This window comes from Dryobates pubescens, chromosome Z (assembly GCF_014839835.1).
Source record: "Dryobates pubescens isolate bDryPub1 chromosome Z, bDryPub1.pri, whole genome shotgun sequence".
Taxonomy (NCBI): domain Eukaryota; kingdom Metazoa; phylum Chordata; class Aves; order Piciformes; family Picidae; genus Dryobates; species Dryobates pubescens.
In genome coordinates, this window is record NC_071657.1 from 110843557 (window position 1) to 110864450 (window position 20894).

The 20894-nt window shown below is 42.0% G+C and overlaps 1 protein-coding gene across 1 annotated transcript in view; it reads right to left on the minus strand.

The window, feature by feature from the left end:
- PCLO (piccolo presynaptic cytomatrix protein) overlaps positions 1-20894 on the minus strand; it is a 325623-nt gene that overhangs the window by 293462 nt on the left and 11267 nt on the right. Inside the window, exon 3 of the mRNA XM_054178010.1 lies at positions 2315-3709. Coding sequence (XP_054033985.1) covers positions 2315-3709 — 1395 coding nt within the window. The remainder of the gene's footprint in view (positions 1-2314; positions 3710-20894) is intronic.

Consider the following 20894-nt stretch of genomic DNA (forward strand, 5'->3'; position numbering starts at 1 on the left):
GGTTTCCTTAGCTTAGTTTTTAAATCTTCTTCATTTTACTACTACATTAATTCATTACAGGTTATATATTCCTGGTCCTGCTGCTTCAACATACTTAATTACATTATACACAACCATGTCTGCTCATGTTCAATATTCATAGAATCAATTGGAAAAGACTTCAAAGATCATCGAGTCCAACCTGTCACCCAAGACCTCATGACCACTAAACCATGGCTGTTGAACAGCTTCACTGAGTTGCCACACACTTCATTTCTGGCTTCTGCAGTTGCAATCCTGTGCTTTGTTACTAAAAATAGAGCTACCTGAGCTGGAAAGATAATTACAGAGCTGGTAAACAGTGCTCCTCCCCATTGAGCAAATGGCAGAATAAGGAGGCTGCTAATGCACTAGGGTGCATGTGGTCCTGTGAGTGTATGAAATCTATCAAGTGTCATTTCTTTAAGCATTTGTGGCTGTTTCCTTCATGGATAAATTACTATTTAAGTAAATAACTGTTTGACTGTTGGATCAACAAATCAGAGGTGGGGGGAAAGAACAAACAGCCTATTTTAGGAGAAAGAATTGCAACCTAATTCTCAGCATGCACAAATCAGAATAATTTCACTGAAGTAAATAGTACACTGCTGACAGACTAGGTAAAAGTCTAGTTCTTTTATTTCCTGCAGAAGAGAGATTATTGGAGGATTCACTGCAGCAGCTCAAAGACTTTGTTGAAAGTTATTTCTGTCACAAACAAGTAAGAAAAAACAAACTGCCGCTGTAAGAAAGCACCTTTTTCCCTCTCAACCAGGTCTGTAGTACAGCAGCATGGCACCTGGAAAGCGTTCCCCAAAGGTAGAAGTCCCCACAGAGTTTCATGCTCCTCTGTTTTCTGTCAATGAAACATTGCTCTCCCTGCTTCTCGGGACTGATTCTTGCAATAGAGCCCAATGCAAACTTTGTTGGCAACAAGGTTTCAGACAGTAATCAGTCAATAAAACTCAACCCATTTTCAGCCATTACTGAGGCAACAATGTATAGATAATACCTAAGTGATCATTAAAATCACTGTGATAGAAATGTAGCCCCAAAGTAAGACTGTAAAATACCAGTTATGTTTGTTCATATAAAACACTTTCTGGGGCCAAAAAGAAATGTAGCCTTCTGGAATTATTTTTTTGTTTGTTTGTTTGAATGCAGAATTTAGGAATAAAAGAATTAAGTAAAACAAAAACAGTGGAAACACCTATTTTAGAAAGCACTTCTATTTTTCCTTCCTAAGCTCCCCAAATAATGAGACAAGTAAATAAAGCCTCCAAGGCTGTACACAACATGTTAGAAAAGTTTGGTGGAAGAAAAGAGCTTGCTAGTATGCATAAACTATTTGTTTATCATCATGTTTCTGTAATGAAGTAGATATATACTATACATGGTGTATAGAGGGACAACAGCTGAGGTTAAATCCAGTCTTTGACAGCTCATTCAGGAGAGGAAAGGAAGAGCTCTCTCCTCTTCTGTCTCCCATCTTTACGAAAAGCACATCAAACTACCTTCTGTTGACAAGAAAAAGCAGTCTGCCAATTTTCACCAAAAACTATTAAAAAAATAATATATGGGATGCAAAAATGTAGAAAGAGATGGAAACATATAGCATATGGAAAAAGACAATGGGGGAGAAAACAGAGATGAAGAAAGGCATGAGGAAACTGGCCTACAGAAAACCAGGTCTTTCAAGCTCTGTATATTCTCTATGGAAACAGAGAATCCTCTAGCAATAGTAGTGATGGAAAACAAGAAACAGAATACCAGCCTTCTCATCTTAAACAGAAGAAATAGAGGGAGTACAAGTCTGCACACCAGAAGGCAATTCCACACCACCATGCCTAAGTGAACTCTGAAGATGTCCAATTCTTGCTTATTTGTCATTTTATCATTGTGTTTCACCGGAACTGACACATCTTGTTTCTGTGCAGGCATAATGGAGTGCCCCTGGAGAAAGTCATATGTATTTTTCACATTTAAAACCAGAAAAAGTATCTGGGGCGGGGGGAGGGGAGGTGGGGGATGGGAGGAGGAGGATGGCTGTGGGTCACTGCACAAGCAAAATTAAATCCTAGATTTGAATCACTGATCAATCCTCCTGTGTTTCCACACCTTTCTTTCTGTCTTAAATCATCAAAAAGACAGTAAACAACATATTCATAAATTAGATAAAATGTGCTTGTTATGGTAGGACAACTATCTGTCAAATGATAATATATTCCAGAAAACAATCCAGCACAGGAAGCCTGCAAGTGAAAACACAGGGTAAGCACAGATTCCATCAACTTACCTCAGCTATGTGTGGCATGGGGTTAAATCCACAGAGATTGCACACAACTTTCTTGCACTCTGTACACGTATTAAAGTTGGGGGGATCAGTAGAACCAATATTTAGTCCAGTTTTACAAAGGGGACAGGACACTTCAGGCTGGCTGGCTTTCTCCAGTTCCAATACCCCAGCAGGTTTCTTAGCTTCAGCAGCCTGAGGCTTGCTATCTTTAGCCAAAGCAGGTTTCTTCTCTAAATCAGCTCTTTTAGTTGTTAAACCACTATCTGCTTTTGATGGCTCTGATTTTTCAGTGGTAACAGGCTTGGCTTCTTTCTTTACAGGGACAGCTTTTGAAAGAGGCTGGGACAGACCAGCCTCTTTGGTGGCTGCCGGAGAGGCTGGAGGCTGGGGCTGCTTTGCTGCAGGACCAGGTGTAGCAGGGGCTGGTATCTGAGACCCTGGCTGACCTGCTGTGGAAATTAAATTCGAGGCCTGGCTGAATATTGAAGCTCCAAATCCAAAAAGTTTCCCAGTAACTGTTTCTTGTGGTGTTGTAGGCTGAGGCTTAGGGGCATCTGTGATGCCTCCCAGATTAAGGCTGAAGCGCCTTGATTGCTCAGGAGCCTTCTGAGGAGGCTGAGGTTGAGGCACCGGCTGTGCTGGTGCTGGCTTGGGACCTGTCCCTGCTTGTGGGCCCTTAGGAGCTGATTTGGTATCAGGCTTTGGGGCTGGTTTTGTTTGTAATTTCTTCGAATCATCATTTGTTTGCGTTGGCTCGACAGGCTTTTGAGTTTTAGCATCTGGTCTAGCCCCGGGCTGAGATGCAAGCTTGGGATCTGACTTCTGTCGAGACACTTGTGGAAGGGGTTTGGAATCTGGTTTATCCTCAGCTGGATGTGTGTCCTGTGATGGCTTGGCTAAATCTGGCTTTGGGGAATCTGCCACTTTCTGTTGAGTTGGTGGAGGTCTGGGACCAGCTGAATCCTGTTTTGGCCCTGGTGCTGCAGAGGCAGACCCAGCATCCACTGCAGGCTTCTGTGTACTGGGTTGTTTTTGCTTATCTTCAGTCTGTGCTGTCTTGGCCTGTTCAGGCTTTGGAGCAGTATCTGTTTGCTGGGAGATCTCAGTAGGCTCACCATGAGGTTGCTTTGATTTTACAGGGGTAGACCCAGGCAAGGATGGCTGCTTTTTCTGTGGTTGGGTTTTTTTCAGTTCTGCTGGCTGTGAAGGATCAGGCTTTGGAGAAGCATCTTTCTTTTGAACTGGCTGTGGCTGGGGAGGTGGTTTAGCTGTTGAAGCTGGAACAGGTGTCTTCTGTTTGGGTAGAGATGACTGCGGTCCAGGACCATGACTAGGTGCTAAGTCACCACCTAATGCTCTTTGCATCTGGCAGTTTAAACAGAGCCATTCCTTGATCTGCAGGAAAAGAAGAAAGGGAAAAAAAGTAATTTAAAATATATTATAATTAAGACAAAATAATAAAGTCAACATCATAATAATAGATTATTTTAACATATGGCTTGTTGCAACATCCACCTCAGATGTCACAGGTATTTGGCTTTGGCAAAGTGGCAGATATTTCTTATATTAGGGAGGAGGGCTCACCTCTACAGTAGAGAAAGACATGATGCTATAAGGGGCTTTTTAATGGACTTAAGTGAGGAATGTCTTTTTCTTCTAACCACAGAACTTTAGCAGAGAACTGGACAATGCACTTTTCATAGTAATTTACTGCTCCTGCCTCTTTCCTTTTTTTTAATTTTAATGGTACTCTACAGTAAGATGACAAAAACCTGCCAAGTGGTGCTGGTGCCTACCTGCTTTCATTCACCTTCCAGGAAATCTAATTTTAAGTCACTATGATGCCTTTAAGGCCCCAAACAAAGTAGGTGTAGGGTTTGGTAGGGCTACAGAGTCACTGCTCTAAATAATTCTTGTGTTTAGGGATTCCAGATTCCAATATAATTTATAAATATTTAGGCTTGCCTTCAACATGCAGCTGGTCCAGTGTGGCTATCTAATTGGAGAGTCCAAACAAAAATAATTCTGTGCTACAGTTTTCAATACAAAGTTGCGTGGAAGACAAATTTTAACTCTCAACTGTTATTTTTTTTCCTTATCTTAAATTTAAAATACATAAATACACACACTCACAGGCACTCTTGATATTAAACAGAAGCCTTTAAATCTAACAATGACTTTGCTATTGCTACAACTGAACTTCAAAATGGAAAATGTAGGAAGCTTTATGTCACTGTATTACTTTTTAAATCTTTCTAGTATAGACATAAAATTCCTCACGTGCCTTTTAGCAGGAGGAATTAAGTGCCAAACCCCTCAAGACATTATAGCTTACACACATCATCCTCAAACAAATATAAAGCTGCACAAACTGTAGCTCTGTGATTGGAACTGCAGGAGTTCAAAATGAAGTACACTACATGATGCAGTTTTGTATCAAACACTGGCCTGTTCCTTCTACTGCAATTACAGAGATTTCCCATGAACTCTAACAGGAGCAGGCTTCTGTTAAATATAGATGCTCTTATGCATTATGACAAAGTAAAACTTATCGCTGTTGTAGATGCCTAAAATATGAATGTTTGTCTAGCCTAAAATGTCTTCCTGAACCATAGTTTTGTGACTTTCTAGTTTCTTTCTCCACATTTTTCAGCTGCTGCTCCAGCAGCATTTGGCTCTTGCTGTCTGGGTGAGGACAAGGCAAGTTGCCTACCTTCTCATCTGGTTTAAATACTGTCCCAGGACAATGCCCTTTGGTAACAGAGAAACCTGATAACTGAACCTATAGGATGGGGCATATCCAAACATGGCCAGGGGCACACACAGTTCACAGCTGTGTCACAAAGTTAATTACACATGCTACATGTTTATCTGGACCTCAGGAAGTGTCCAGGTTTGCACGTTCACAGGTGCTTACAAGGTTAATCACACGTGCTATACATTTGCCTTGACTATCTGGACCCCAGGAACTGTCCAGGTTAGCACATTTGCACGTGCTTAGCCCATTGTCTGGGCTAGGGCATGTTTTGGGGTTTGACGCTTCAGAACACACTAGTAGATAGGGGCAGGGCTGGGTCTTATTTCTACTAAAGATACACAAATTATTTTCTTCATCCTGAGAACCATGTCATCAAGTGTCATGACTGGACTGTACATTTGACAGATTTTATGCAGCATTTTTGTTCAGATTTCAATTACTGAATACAAAAAGTTCTACCTCACTTGAGAATTCACTGATGTAAGAATGTATATGCACTCAAAACAACAAAGTAATTAAAACTGCATGTAATCATCAGCCACAACATCTTTTTTTAAAGCTTCACAGAGACTCTACTAGTTGGGAGCACTAAAATAATTTATTCAAAGTGTTTTAGTAACAAAATCCACTGAGAATTACATTGAAGAAAGTCACAGCACTGTGTTCCACAGCTTGCTTTTCTTTATCCATTCACAATCTAATAGTTGGCTCCAGTAACAAATACAAACTATGAAACAGCTCTCTTTATCCCAAACAAAGCCAACACAACTGAAGGCAACTCAGAGCTTATTCCTTTCTGCACAAGTGTTCAGATTTATTCTAACTACCCAAACCCATCAAAAGCAATAGGAAAACTGTCAGAGAGTGAGTGCATTGATTGGAGAGCTGTTTCTGTTCCTGAAGATGATGTAGAGGAGGAAGAGAATTCAGCTTGATTCTAAAATTCCAGATCTATGTGAGAAAGGAATTCCAGCTTGCACATGGAACACATTTCACATAAAAATAGGAATATAGCTCTCAGAAGCCATTTTCTCAGTCCTTTGGCAGAACAGGGCCACATTCTATGGGTTTCACTCTCATTTGACCAGTAATTTGGTGCTATAAAAAGGACCATTAAGACAAAAATAAAACATTAACACTTTACATCACCACAGAAATATAAAGATTCATAGAGCCTTTACATTGCCACAGATATGCAGATTGTTAACATTTCTCAGTGCTATCCCAAAGCAGTTTATTTGGTTTCTGACAATTTCAGAGAGGACTGAAGAATACAGATTTGGCTCATAGAAAACATTTCTGCCAAGATGATGAGAGGAACACAGAACATAAAGCACTTGAGCCCATGACTTTATGCAGCTTCATGTAGGGTGGTAGAATAGGTGGACTGAAAACTGGCTGAATGATGGAGATCAGAGGTTTATGATCAGCAGTGCAGAGCCTAGTTGGAGGCCTGTAGCTAGCAGCAGTGGCTGCATCAGTGCTGGATCCAGTCTTGTCCAACATATTCATCAGCGACCTCAATGAAGTGTATATTCTCAGCAAGTTTGCTGATAATAAAAAACTGGGAGGAGTGGCTGACACACCATCAGGCTGCACTGCCATTCAGCAAGACCTAGACAGGCTAGAGAGACAGGTAGAAGGGAACCTAATGAAGTTCAACAAGGGCAAGCACCTGGGGAGGAATGACCACATGCATCAGTACAGATTAGGGCCTGACCAGGCTGGAAAGCAGGTCCATGAAGAGGGACTTGGAGGGCTGGTACAAAACTTAACCATGAGCCAGTAATGTGGTCTTGTGACTAAGAAGGTTAATGCATTAAGAAGACTCTGATCAGCAGGTTGAGGTAGGTTCTCCCCCCAACTCTACTCTGCCCTGCTGAGGTCACATCTGGAGTACTGCAACCAATTTTGGAGTCCCCAGTTCAAGAGGTAGGGAGCTACTACAGAGAGTTCAATACAGGGCTACAAAGATGATGAGGGGACTGAAGCATCTCTCTTACAAGGAGAGGCTGAGAGACTGGAGTTTTTTAGCCTGGAGATCAAGAGGGTATCTTATCAATGCTTATAAATATCTAAAGGGTAGATTTCAAGAGGATGGTGCCAGACTCTTCAGTGGTGCCCAGTGATAGAACAAGGGGCAACGGGGACAAAATAGAACACAGGTTCCTAAACATAAGGAAAAAGTTCTTTACTCTGAGGAAGATGGAGCTCTGGAAGAGGCTGCCCAGAGAAGTTTTGATCTCCTTCTCCAGAGATACTAAAATTCTGCCTGGACAAGTTCCTGTGCAACCTGATCTAGGTGAACCTGCTTTAGCAGTGAGATTGGACTATCCTGAGATACCCTCCAACCTCCAACATTCCATGACTCTGTGATTCTATAATACTGTAAAAGACATTTGTTATGAACAAAAGAGAGCAGCTATAACTGAACAAACAAAATCAGTATGTCAGCATACAACTGAAAAGGTCATCTAAACAAGCCTGAGCCATGCTAGCATTTACATTTTCCTTTTGCATCATCTTTCTATGAATAAGATTTCATCTGTTTGAAATAATTACAGTGATACAAACCTTTAATTCTTGTACACAGTATGGAACTGATCCTCATCTGAAGCAAACAGATCATTACTACAAAATAAATATTTACCTTCCTTTCAGATATCAGAAGTAAAAGGCAACTGGGGAGTTTATCAGGGAACACTGATTGAAGATGCTCACAAAAATGATACTAGGTTCTAGTCAGCAGCATAGTCGTCAGGTATCCAATCCACAAATCACAACAATGGATACAAGCACTGTATCTTGCTGCTAAAGAACTATTTGAGCAAACTTTTTAAATAGACATTTAAAAATTATATTTTTACATGTAATTTACCTGATTTAACACTATTAAAAACATGACTGGATGAATTGTGGCATACAGTTATCACAAGCTTAAAACAGACTCTACTACTCTGCCTAAATTGCTACTACATAAAGCTATAGTTTGCACATGAACTATGACTGTTTGGGGAACTATTTTACAGCTTATATAATTAGAATGATAAAGCAAAACAGAGAAGATAATATTTTGACTTCTTATCTTTTGAATGCCAGTATTTCAGAATATCTAAACATCAGTTTTTACAGACAACAAAGTATTGAAGCTGCCTCACATAAGGAAAAAGACTTGCACAAGACAAGGAAAAAGACCAAGGTGAAGCTCCACCTGGGCAAGGATGATGAGCTGGTTGAGACCATATGGGTGAAGATTAAGTGGAAGACAGGGGAAGGTCATGTTACTGTAGAGGTCTGCTACCAGCAGAACCAAGCAGATGAGGCACTCACAGGCAAATAGAAGTGGCTTCATGTTCACAGGCTCTGGTCCTCGTAGGGGATTTCAACCATCCTGACATCTGCTGGAGGGACAACACAGCTAGGTACCAGCATTCCAGGATGTTCCTGGAAGGGATAGATGATGACAACTTCCTCCAAATAGTAGAGGAACCAACAAGAAAAGGTGCTATGCTGGACCTTGTTCTCACCAATAGGGAAGGGCTGGTCACCAGTGTGAGACTCGGGGATAACCTTGGCTGCAGTGACCATGAAGCAATAGAATTTAAGATCCTCAGGGCAACTACAAGGACATAACCCAAGCTTGCAACCTGGGATTTTAGGCATGCAGACTTTGAGCACTTCAGGGATCTACTGGACAAAGCCCAAGAGGGAAGAGGGGCCCAGGACAGCTGGTCAGTATTCAAGGATCACCTTCTCCATGCCCAGGAGCAAAGTATACCCACAAAGAGGAAAGCAGGAAAGAATGCTAGGAGACCTGCCTGGATGAGCAAGGAGTTCCTGGACATGTTGGCACACAAAAAGAAACTCTACAAGGAGTGGAAGAGAGGACAGGAAAGAAGAGAGATGGACTTAAACTAGAGTTAGTTGAGAAATCAGCAGCCCAGCTGAAGTGCATGTATGTGGGAAGCATGCAGTATGGGTAATAAACAAGAGGAGCTGGAAGTCATGGTTCACCAGGAAAACTATGATGCAGTTGCCTTTAGAGAAACATGGTGGGATGATTCACACAATTGGAGTACTGCACTGGTTGGTTACAAGCTCTTTAGGCAAGACAGGCAAGGAAGAAGAGGAGGAGGGGTGGCCCTGTATATTAGGGAATCTCTAGATGTCAAAGAATTTGAGGTTGAGGATGAAAGGATTGAGTGTCTGTGGGTTAAAATCAGAGGGAGGGCTAACAAAACTGGCATCCTGGTTGGAGTCTGTTATAGACCACCCAACCAGGATGAAGAGGTTGATGAAATATTCTATTAGCAATTGGAGGCTGTCTCAAGATCATCAGACCTTGTCCTTGTGGGTGACTTCAACCTGCCAGACATCTGCTGGGAACTTAACTCAGCAGAGAGGAGGCAGTCCAGAAGGTTCCTAGAGTGTATGGAGGACAGCTTCTTGATGCATCTGCTAAGTGAGCCTACCAGGGGTCAGGCCCTGCTTGGCCTACTGTTCTCAAATAGAGAAGGACTGGTGGGAGGCTGTCTAGGGTGCAGTGACCATGACATAGTGGAGTTTTCAATATGCAGGGAAATAAGGAGGAGCAATAACAGAACCCTTACTTTGGACTTCTGGAGAGCAGACTTCAGCTTGTTCCAGCAACTCAACATCTTTCCTAAACTGAGTTAGTTGCTTAAACATGTCCAGAGAAGGGCAACAAAGCTGGTGAGAGGTCTGGAGCACAAGCCCTATGAGGAGAGGCTGAGGGAGCTTGCCGCAAGAAGGGGTCGGCAACGATCAATATGATCCACGAAATCCAACTTTATTGAGCATCAGACACTTCTTATATACAGTAGTCTAGCTGCCGATCCCACCTTCTGCGGTTAAACATCCTGCTTTCCCATCCTGATGAGATAATCACAAGAATTCTGTTTTACATTCTTCTTTACTTGTTATCGCCTGTAAGGGCGTAGTGACCTTGCTTTGGTATCTTCTTATCCTTTGCAGGCAGCTGCAAGCACAGCTACAAGGCCACGGTGGCCTGGCTGCATCAACACACTAGCTTACTGGGAGCAGTAAATAACAAGATGGAGTGCGGCCTACATGCTCTTGTTCAAACCATAATTCCATAGAACCATGTCTTTACAAGCCATTCCTCAACAATTCCCCCGTTTTCTTTAATACAAATAAGGCCTTATATAACTCTACACAATACATTCAGGCTTATCAATAATCAAAACTAATACAATGATACCTAAAAACCTTAAAACTTCTATCAATTGTATAACCCACTGTCTATAAGCTCAAACAAAATTTGTTACTGCCTGTCATGTTGGCCCATGTCACTCATACAAGACACGGTGCTTAAGTTGAACTGGTTAGAATATTCTAACAGCGTTGGCATAACACATGGTCAAAGATAACAGACATTGTAAAGAAGAACTGAGATCTTAATAGTTCCAATCTTTACATTTCACTTATTGACAGAGAAGTCTTGATTATGCCTGAACACATTGCACACAGAGATTAAGACACAAATGCAATCCTTAGCACTATCTTTTACAATCTGCTTTAGGGGTATGTTGCATTTTTATTTTCTCTAGGATGGTCAAAAATCATCAACTGCTTAATGGCAGCAAGATTTCTTTAATCTGTAAAGGTAGATCTGGCCAGGCTCTAGCTTCACAGACAGAAATCTGCAGGAAAACAGCAAGAGCAAAAAGAGCTTCATTGCTTGCCCAATATAAAATTATACAAAATAAGGTGTTTTTGCTCATCCTAGTAATTCTGATCTCTTCACATTCACACAACAGTTAAGCAGTCATGACACTCAGTTAGAAGTTAGATGCTTTCTGTTGACATCTTGGGTCATCATGACAGTCGTTGAGGTCACTGCTAGGCAGGTTTGCTGACTGTCATTTTCATGACAGTTGTGCTGTGTGTCTTGTGGTGAGAGGGTTACAGCACTTCTAGGGTTGATGTTTCTAGGGTTACAGCATCTCTAGGGTTACCATGAGCTAATTTTTTCTGCTGTGGGGGTATTCTTTCTTTCCCCCCCCCCTTTTTTTGTTTGGCGAAATGTAAAGATGAAACTTTATCCCTAGTTAACAAGAGAGAAGACAAAGTTATCCAACAACCATAATATTCAGTCCTAATTCACATGGCGCCATGGTACATTCTTCTGAATGGCGTTTGTGATCCCAGCTGATCGATGTTCAGCTTCATAGGCAATGCTGTGTCCTCATGGTCTTGATTCCTCTGCTGTTGTTTATTGCGATCATCACAGGTAGCAGGAAAGAAAGCTTGAGGCGACCTACTTGTCATTTGTTTTTAAAATTTATCTCTTGTTTACTTTCCTAATTACCATTTGCATTTTGTCATTGTAACTTTCAATCTGTATTTTAATTTGTTATTCTAATCACCTTTTATTTTAACCCCTTTTTTTTTTTCTAATCCAGTATTTAATCCTTTATTTTATTTGATCTTATATACTTCAATTTTTTTTTTTTGCATGTTTAGTTCATTTAATCTATTTTCTATTTTCATTTTGTATCTTTGCTTTTTTATTATATTTTGTAACCTGCTTTTCTATTAATTCCTTTTATTATTATTGTGCATTTTAACTTTCTTGACGTCTTCCTTTTTTTTTTTAATAGAATTTCTGTTTTAATCTAGTAGTCTTGATAATCCTTATTTTTTATTTATTACTAGCAATCCTTACATTTTTGTTAACAGCTATTTTGTCAGCAATCCTTATGATTTTTTAGCTTGTCATATTTTGTTTTTAATATTCCTTTTTTTATTGTTGCTCTTCTTGTTTATTATTCTGGTATTCAGTACTTTATTCTGTTATTTAGTACTCTATTTTTTGTATCCAGAGTTTTTGTACCTGTTATTTTTCGTGTGTTTAAACTTTTTCTTTGCACTTGTCACCTTTTTGTTTACCATTTTAAAATTTTTTGTTCTTTGCACTTGTTACCCCCTTTTTTTTTCACACCTTTTTTTTTTTTTTTTTTTTTTTTGTAGTCTATGTCTAAGAAAGAAATCTAAAAACCTTACATTAGCTAAAGAATACCTTAGAAAATGAATACCTATTCACTACAAACCTTAACATTATTACAATATTACATGGAGCTCCTTTGAAATGCCAAGGCACACAACTAAGAAGGTTCGAACCGAAAAGAAATCTTATAATTTGAACTCATTACTAAGTAGGTATACCTTGCTACAATTACTATGTACTAAGTACCTGTGAATACCAAATGCTTACTATTCATTATTCTTATTACAAAACTTAGCAAAACTCTAAATAACAAATCTTCATACCTTAGCACAATCGCTATGTATTAACCACCCACAAGTACCAAATGCGTACCGTTCATCATTCTTATTACAAAAGCTTAGCAAAACTCTAAATAGCAAATCTCTGAAAGACATTACAACCAGGAATGAGAAAATTAGCACTGTTGCTTTAAATCAGAGCAGAGTCGCGGCTGAAGCCGCTGGGAAGGGGGGTCGCTGGTGCGAGCCTCTGCGGGGGAAAAGGTGGGGGCCGGGCAAGCGGCCGCCGCTGGGCTGCCGCTGCTGTCAGTGCCGGTATCAGTGGTGCGTCAGTCGGTACTGCCTTGGTCGGAGCCATCGCGGGCGGGGTGCGGTGGTAAGAACGCCGTCACCGCGAGCCCCCAAGCGCTCCGCTGTTTCTCAGAGGGGCCGTAAAACAAAGTCGACGCTGCTTGAACTCCTCGCTGGCGGTGTTGTTGTCTCCGAATCCGAGCCCTCGCTGGCGATATCAGAGGAAGGTGCTGATGAACGAGATCGAACGCACTGAGCTGCCTTCTCTCGGCTTTTTCCCCGCTGGGTGCAGACAGTAGTGCTGGCTAGCAAAACGCGATGTGGCCGCCGAAGATGTATCGGGGGCGGCCCCGGTCGATCGGTCGATACTTTGAAACACATCGTCCGGCTGCAACTCAGATAGAACTTTGCTGTAACTGCAGCAGCCATTCGCTGTTCTAGTTGATATTTCTTAATACAGTTTATGCATTCTCGCCACGGCTTTTGCAGCTTGATAGTGACCCAGTCCCACAGTCTGTTTCCATAGTCCAAACAAGTTTCATCAAAATAACTATCTCCGCTCGGGAAATACCCTAAAAGCGGATCCATGGGCCACAAGCCCAGGAATTACTTCGGGCGATATCTGCGCCTTACGCTTTTCTAAAAAGCATTGCAATAAGGAGAGCGCTGCCTCTCCTTCCATATTCACCGACGTCCGTGAACTGCACTGCCGCGAGCTGTTACCCGTCAGTGTCAGCCGCTCCTTTCCTCAGGCCCGCCGATGCCGGCCCGCCCGAGTTTGCCGTCGGCCCGCCAAGTCTAGCTCACCGATCCTTTAACTCGGGCCCGCCGATACTGGCCCGCCCAAGCTGCCGTCGGCCCGCCGATAATTTTTGCAGTGCCTGAATAGCAGCTTTTTGTTCTGCAGCATGCTGATCGAATGTTACCATAACCACTCTCCATGGCTTACTGTTCTTCTTAGCAGCCTTATCATCGTCTATACTTTTCATCCATAAATCTTGTCCTAATTCCTTCCACCGTAGTCTATCAAAAACATCGTTGGGATCCCCGAAATACCCCAACTTCTCAGCACATTCCAACAAAGGCTCCAATTCCTTTTTAACATCTAACTTAGAGCCCCGCTTTTCTAAAAAGCACTTAAGTAAATCACACGTTGCCTGCCTATCCATCATACATTAGTACCTGTGCGCACAGTTCCCAAGCAGTTCCAGGTTACAACGTCTTCGGCTCCCAGGCTGTCGTCTCGCTGCCTCTCTGTGGGTCAACGAACTCTCTGCCTCTCCGTGGGTCAACGAACAGCCTCCGGTACTGCTATCCCGGGCCGGTACTTCTTGCCTCCGCGCTCACGACCGTACACTTAACCCTCGAGGAACCTTCAGACTTCTCTGTGAGTCTATGACCCTCTCTGTGGGGTCGAACCCTCAAGGAACCTTCAGACTTCTCTGTGAGTCTATGACCCTCTCTGTGGGGTCGGACCCTCTCTGTGGGGTCCCGGTCGAACCCTCTCTGTGGGGTCCCTGTTCCAGGCGCCACTTGCCGCAAGAAGGGGTCGGCAACGATCAATATGATCCACGAAATCCAACTTTATTGAGCATCAGACACTTCTTATATACAGTAGTCTAGCTGCCGATCCCACCTTCTGCGGTTAAACATCCTGCTTTCCCATCCTGATGAGATAATCACAAGAATTCTGTTTTACATTCTTCTTTACTTGTTATCGCCTGTAAGGGCGTAGTGACCTTGCTTTGGTATCTTCTTATCCTTTGCAGGCAGCTGCAAGCACAGCTACAAGGCCACGGTGGCCTGGCTGCATCAACACACTAGCTTACTGGGAGCAGTAAATAACAAGATGGAGTGCGGCCTACATGCTCTTGTTCAAACCATAATTCCATAGAACCATGTCTTTACAAGCCATTCCTCAACAGGAGCTGGGGTTGTTTAGCCTGGAAAAGAGGAGGCTCTGGGGAGACCTTATTGCTGTATACAACTACCTGAAGGGAGGCTGTAGCCAGGTGGAGGTTGGTCTCTTCTCCCAGGCAACCAGCAGCAGAACAAGAGGACACAGTCTCAAGCTGCACCAGGGGAAGTTTAGGCTCCAGGTGAGGAGAAAGTTCTTCACAGAAAGTGTGATTGGCCATTGGAATGTGCTGCCCAGGGAGGTGGTGGAGTCACCACCCCTGAAGGTGTTCAGAAGAGGATTAGAAGTGGCACTTGAAGCCATGGTTTAGTTAGTCATGAGTTGTTGGGTGATAGGTTGGACTGGACAATCTTTTCTAACCTTATTAATTCTTTGATTCTGTGACAGCTGGAATCAGGGACATATAAGGAAGCTGCCTGAGCAGCAAGAAACCTGATTAGAAAAGCTAAAGCTCTGTTAGAATTAAATCTAGCCAGGGAGATCAAGGGGAAGAGTAAAAATTTCTATAGGTATATTGAAGGTAAAAAGAAGACTAGGGAAGGTGTGGCCCCCTCAGAAAGGAAACAGGTGAGCTGATGATGAGTGACATGGAGCAGGCTGAGGTTCTTAATGACTTCTTTACCTCAGTCTTCACTGGCAAGGGCTCCAGCCACACTCCCAGAATACTGGAAGATAATGGCAGGGGCTGGAAGAAGGAACTGCCCATGGTGAGTGAAGATGAGGTTTGTGATCATCTGAAGAACCTGAAAGTGTTCAAGTCCATTGGACTCAATGGGATACATCCACAGGTGCTGAAGGATCTGTCAGATGAGGTTGCTAGGCCACTCTCCATCATATTCCAAAAGTCCTGGCAGTCCAGGGAGGTCCCCACTGACTGGAAAAGGGGAAACATAAACCCCATTTTCAAGAAGGGAAGGAGGGACAACCCAGGGAACTACAGGCCAGTCAGTCTCATCTCTGTGTCTGGTAAGATCATGCAGCAGATCCTCCTGGAGGCACTGCTGAGGCAGAAGAATAACAAAGAAATGATTGGGTACAATCAGCAAGGGCAAATCCTGCCTGACAAACCTGGTGGCCTTCTATGACAAGGTCATAACATTAATAGATGAATGCCAAGCAACTGTCATCATTTACCTGGACCTGAGCAAAGCCTTGGACACTGTCCCACACCACGTCCTGGTCTCCAGGCTGGTGCAGTATGGGTTTGAAGGCCACACACAAAGGGTGGCTGTCAAGGGGTCCATGTCCAAGTGGAGTCCCTCAGGGATCAGTACTGGAACCACTCTTGTTTAACATTTTTATTGATGACATTGACAGTGGCATTAAGTGCACCCTCAGCAGGTTTGCTGATGATACCAAGCTGTGTGGTGCAGCAGACATACTGGAGGGAAGGGAGGCCATCCAGAGGGACCTCAACACGCTGGAGAGGTGGGCCCATTACAACCTCATGAGGTTCAACAAGACCAAGTGCAAGGTCCTGCAGCTGGGTCAGGGCAATTCTCAAGCACCAATACAGGCTGGGCAGTGACTAGCTTGAGAGCAGCCCTGAAGAAGAGGACCTGTGGGTGCTGGTGGATGAGAAGCTAAACATGAGGCAGCAGTGTGCACTTGCAGCCCAGAAAGCCATTCACATCCTGGGCTGCACCAAGAGAAGCACAGCCAGCAGGTTGAGGGAGGTGATTCAAGTACCTGAAGGGTGGTTGTAGCCAGGAGGGGTTGGTCTCTTCTCCCAGGCAAACAGCACCAGAACAAGAAGACAGTCTCAAGCTGCACCAGGGGAAGTTTAGGCTCATGGTGAGGAGAAAGTTCTTCACTGAGAGAGTCGTTAGCCATTGGAATGGGCTGCCCAGGGAGGTGGTGGAGTCACCATCCCTGGAAGTGTTCAAGAGGGGACTGGATGTGGCACTTCCCATGGTTTAGTCATGAGGTCTGTGGTGACAGGTTGGACTTGATGATCTTTGAGGTCTCTTCCAACCTAGGTGATTCTGTGATTCTCCCCCTCTGCTCCACTCTAGTGAGACCTCCCCCCTGGAGCACTGTGTCCAGTTCTGGAGCCCCTATTACAGGAAGGATCTGGAGGTGCTGGAACGTGTTCAGAGAAGGGCCACAAGGATGATTAGAGGGCTGGAGCACCTCTCTTATGAGGATAGACTGAGGGAGTTGGGGTTATTCAGTCTGGAGAAGGTTCTGAGGAGACCTTATCATGTTTTCCAGTATCTTAAGGGGGCCTACAAGAAAGATGGTGAGGGACTTTTTAGAGTGTCAGGTAGTGATAGGACTAGCAGGAATGGAACAAAAATAGAAATGGGTAGATTCAGATTGGATGTCAGGAAGAAGTTCCTCACCATGAGGGTGGTGAGACACTGGAACAGGTTGCCCAGGGAGGCGTTAGAAGCCCCATCCCTGGAGGTTTTTAAGGCCAGGCTGGATGTGGCTCTGGGCAACCTGATCTAGTGTGAGGAGTCCCTGCCCATGGCAGGGGGATTGGAACTAGATGATACTTGAGATCCCTTCCAACCCTATATATTCTATAATTCTATGACTTAAACACAGCTCAGTACACTGCATCACACATCAGCACAGCAAATGCTGATTGCTTCCATTAACTGCTTCAAGATTTAATATACTAAAAACATGTGAATGATTAACAAAAGATTCAAGTGCAGATCAAGGAAGCAGCAAAGAAAAGGTTAACAAAGTTCAGCTGTGCTACACAGAGCACATCCAAGTGAATTATCACTGGGATTTGAAAACAGATTACACTGTCTGGTGGGAGCAGGGCTGGGCCATGCCTCCTGCCCAGTGATTACCCAGCAAACAGCATCTCTGCATCACATGGCCTAACATAGTAGTAAATTACAGTTGCTGAGCAACAGTAATACTGGCACAGATGGCTCACTGCAGTTGACATCTTTAGCTATGCAGATTAATTTATTATTTACTTGTGCTAAAAACTGGACAGGATAGTTTTCTGGGCTAATGAGAAAAGACTCCAGCGTATTGTAAAATATTGCCAAATTAAAACATTGAGAAATTATTTTGCCATGCACAGGTGTCTGCCTCTTTCTAATTTCTACCTCTTCCATACAAAAAAAAAAATAAAAAAAACCTCTAAGCATCGTTAGTATTAATACATCTAACCCTAAATTTAAGTACAAAATGTAGGCAGCCTTCCTCTGAGAGAAAAATGGTGTAGGAGTGTATTTAAGAATATTCCACAGAGAGAAACACTTTTCTAGGCTACCATAACCTTTCTATTTGAGGATCTCACCATTTTCCCAAATGCCTATCTGGCAGTTCGAGCTGGGGGCAGAACTAAAAGAACTATAACAAATTCATTTAATTGCAAAATTTGTGAATAATCTCCATTTCCATCTAATGTGAAGTGGTAGTAACACTGGAAAACTCTAAGTATTCTTTGGAACAAAATAAATATTTCACAGAAATATTTTCAACTTTGATCCTTTTTAAAAGGCAGCTAAACAAGGCTGGTTTAACTCTGCTCTCTAATCAGTTTGAACCCAGACTAAGCTCCATCTTCTTTTGCAGAACACCTCTAGGTCTACTTCAGTAAAGACTTGGTATCTACATTAAAACCTTGAGAAAGTGAAAAAAAACCAACCAACCCTACATTTGTGTTCTGTTGGAGTTGAATCAGTTTATTTAAATTTACAACAGCTGATGGTCAAAGTCAAGTCCTTAATTTCTTTCTACTTTGTTTTACATTGCTTAAATAAATCCAAGTTGAAGTTTACATTGGGCATACAGTTTCAAATTTATGTTTCCTGGCATTAAAAAGCTCACACTTTGTGACATGTCACTATCTACAGTAATGGCAGTTTTATTTCTGTTTATATGCCATTTCCAATACATATTGCATCCTGATTCTTATGAACTACTTTGGGTAGTTCATAAGGGTCTAGTCTGTAAACCACAGTCAGTAGCTTCCTTTACTGTCCCAATCAACAAAGGTTAATAGAGTAATTTATATTAATTTTATTATAAATATAAGGAAAACTTATCTGGATTCACCAGAAGAATTATATAATCACAGAATCATAGAATGGCTTAGGTTGGAAGGGACCTTGGAGATCATCTACTCCAAGCTCTGTGCCATGGGCAGGGACACCTCTCAACTAGACTCAGCCGGCTCAAAGTCTCATCCAATCTGGCCTTGCACAACCCCAGGGACAAGGCATCCACAACCACCCTCAGCAACCTATTCCAGATTCTCACCACCCTCATTCTGAAGGGCTTCTTCCCAAGATCCAGTCTAAATCTACTCTCCCTCAGCTTAAAACCATTCCCTTTCCAGCCATCCTGTTTCTTGCTAGAAACCTTTATGAACAGTTCCTCTCCAGCCATCCTGTAGGATCCCTTCATGTGTTGGAAGGCAGCTCTAAGGTCCCCTTGGAGTACTCTCTTTTCTACACTGCACAACCCCAGCTGCCTCATCCTATCCTTATAGTAGAGCTATTCAACATTTAGATCATCCTTGTGGCACTCCTCTGGACTCACTCCAACAGCTCTGTGTCCTTCTTTTGATGGGGACCCTAGAACTAGATGAAGTATTCAAGGTAGGTTCTCACAAGAGTAAAGGGGCAGAATCACCTCTCTTGCCCTGCTGGTCACACTACTCTTGATGCAGCCTTAGACACTATTTGCTTTCTGGGCTGCATGAGTGCACTACTGGCTCTTTCTTTTATGAATATTTTTAAAAAATATCATATATTCCCCTCCATATATAAGTTAATAATAAAGATAATAAGAAAATCAATGCATTTCTGACTGCATAAATCCTCTTTTGTTACTGAAAATACTTTACGCCCAAGTATTTGTCTACTGTTTAGGATGCAGGAGACAAACAAATACTAATACCAAAATCATCTTGAAGATTTTAAAGAAATGATGATGCTCTTAAATTACCATATGATTGTACATAAAAATGGAAGCACAGCAAAAAAAGAGGGGGGGAAAATGTCAAAGCTATAGTATCTAGAGCAACTGATACAGAAAACTCCTCACTTTATCAAGAGGAAAAACAAACAAAAATCTTCCCCCATAAAAATACAGTAACAAAACAAAAAAAAAGATTATTTTTCGATTTCTTGAATTATTTTTTCCTCTTGAACTGAAAAATGAAAATGTCAATCCAGTAAAACATTTTACTTCATCTGAAATTACACACTCCTCTTTTTCATGCATTTTTTTTCCATTAGGATTCTGTCAACTTTGCTACAATGTTGATTCAATACATTTATTTGATACAACAGATGTTGTTCCAAAACGAGTCAAAATCAGTACAATACTTTATAGAACTCACTCAGCCTGCATTCAAAAGAGCTTTGGCAAGTAAACAAATCCTACATTAATATACTTGTCTTCACATTATCTGAATGCAATTTTCAGCAAGCATCTAAGTAAAAAATTATACCTGGCTCCAAGACTAATTTTAAATGGTCTATCAAAAACATACTGAAAGAGTAGATGAAAAATGGACCACAAAGATAAAATGTATGAAGAATAAACTCCCCTAAAAACTGCCTAGAAGACAGGCATTCACATTCACACAGTCATCATGAACAGGCTCATAGGGCAGAGCTCACATACACCTAGTTTCCAATATTAATAGCTTTAACACTCCACTTGATCGTCAAATTTACTAATGTCCATCATAAAGAATATAATGATATTATTACATGCTCAATTCTTGCTCAGTTTGTGTTGTATGTATGTTCCAGTAACACAGAAGATGAAAATTCATTCCAGCTACCAGGCATATGCAGTGTTCATTTAGATTGAACTAGAGCAGTTTATGCTTTTTGACTAGCTTTATCAAAAACTATATGCAAGTGTTTCACAAAATAATTTCTCAGATGTCTTTGCTCATTTTCAGAAAGCCTACTTATATTCAAATATTCCAGAGGGCTGAATCTTTCATGAGGAAGTACAGGTTTCTGTTGCTAATGGCTCATGGAAGTGGTTTAGGCAAAATAACATTTTATTTCAATGAGAAAAATAAATCATCATGTTACAAAATACACACCTGCTACAAAGTTCTGCTGTATGTGAAAGGAAATCATCAAGCCTTTATCTTACTTTATGCAACTGTTGCTAAGCAGTCATGTGTCATGGTGATAAGTAGAGTGTGAACTCCTAGACAGATTAGAGAGACATATGTTACTGAACATGTTATGTATGGTGTGCTTTCTCTCTAGGCTGCTGCAAAAACCAAGACACCAACTCTCCTGTTTGCTCAAGGGGACCGCAGCATCAGATGGTTCAAAGTTCAAGGGTCTCACTTCTAAGCACTTTCTGCTCTTAGTTCCACAGTTCTCCTTAGT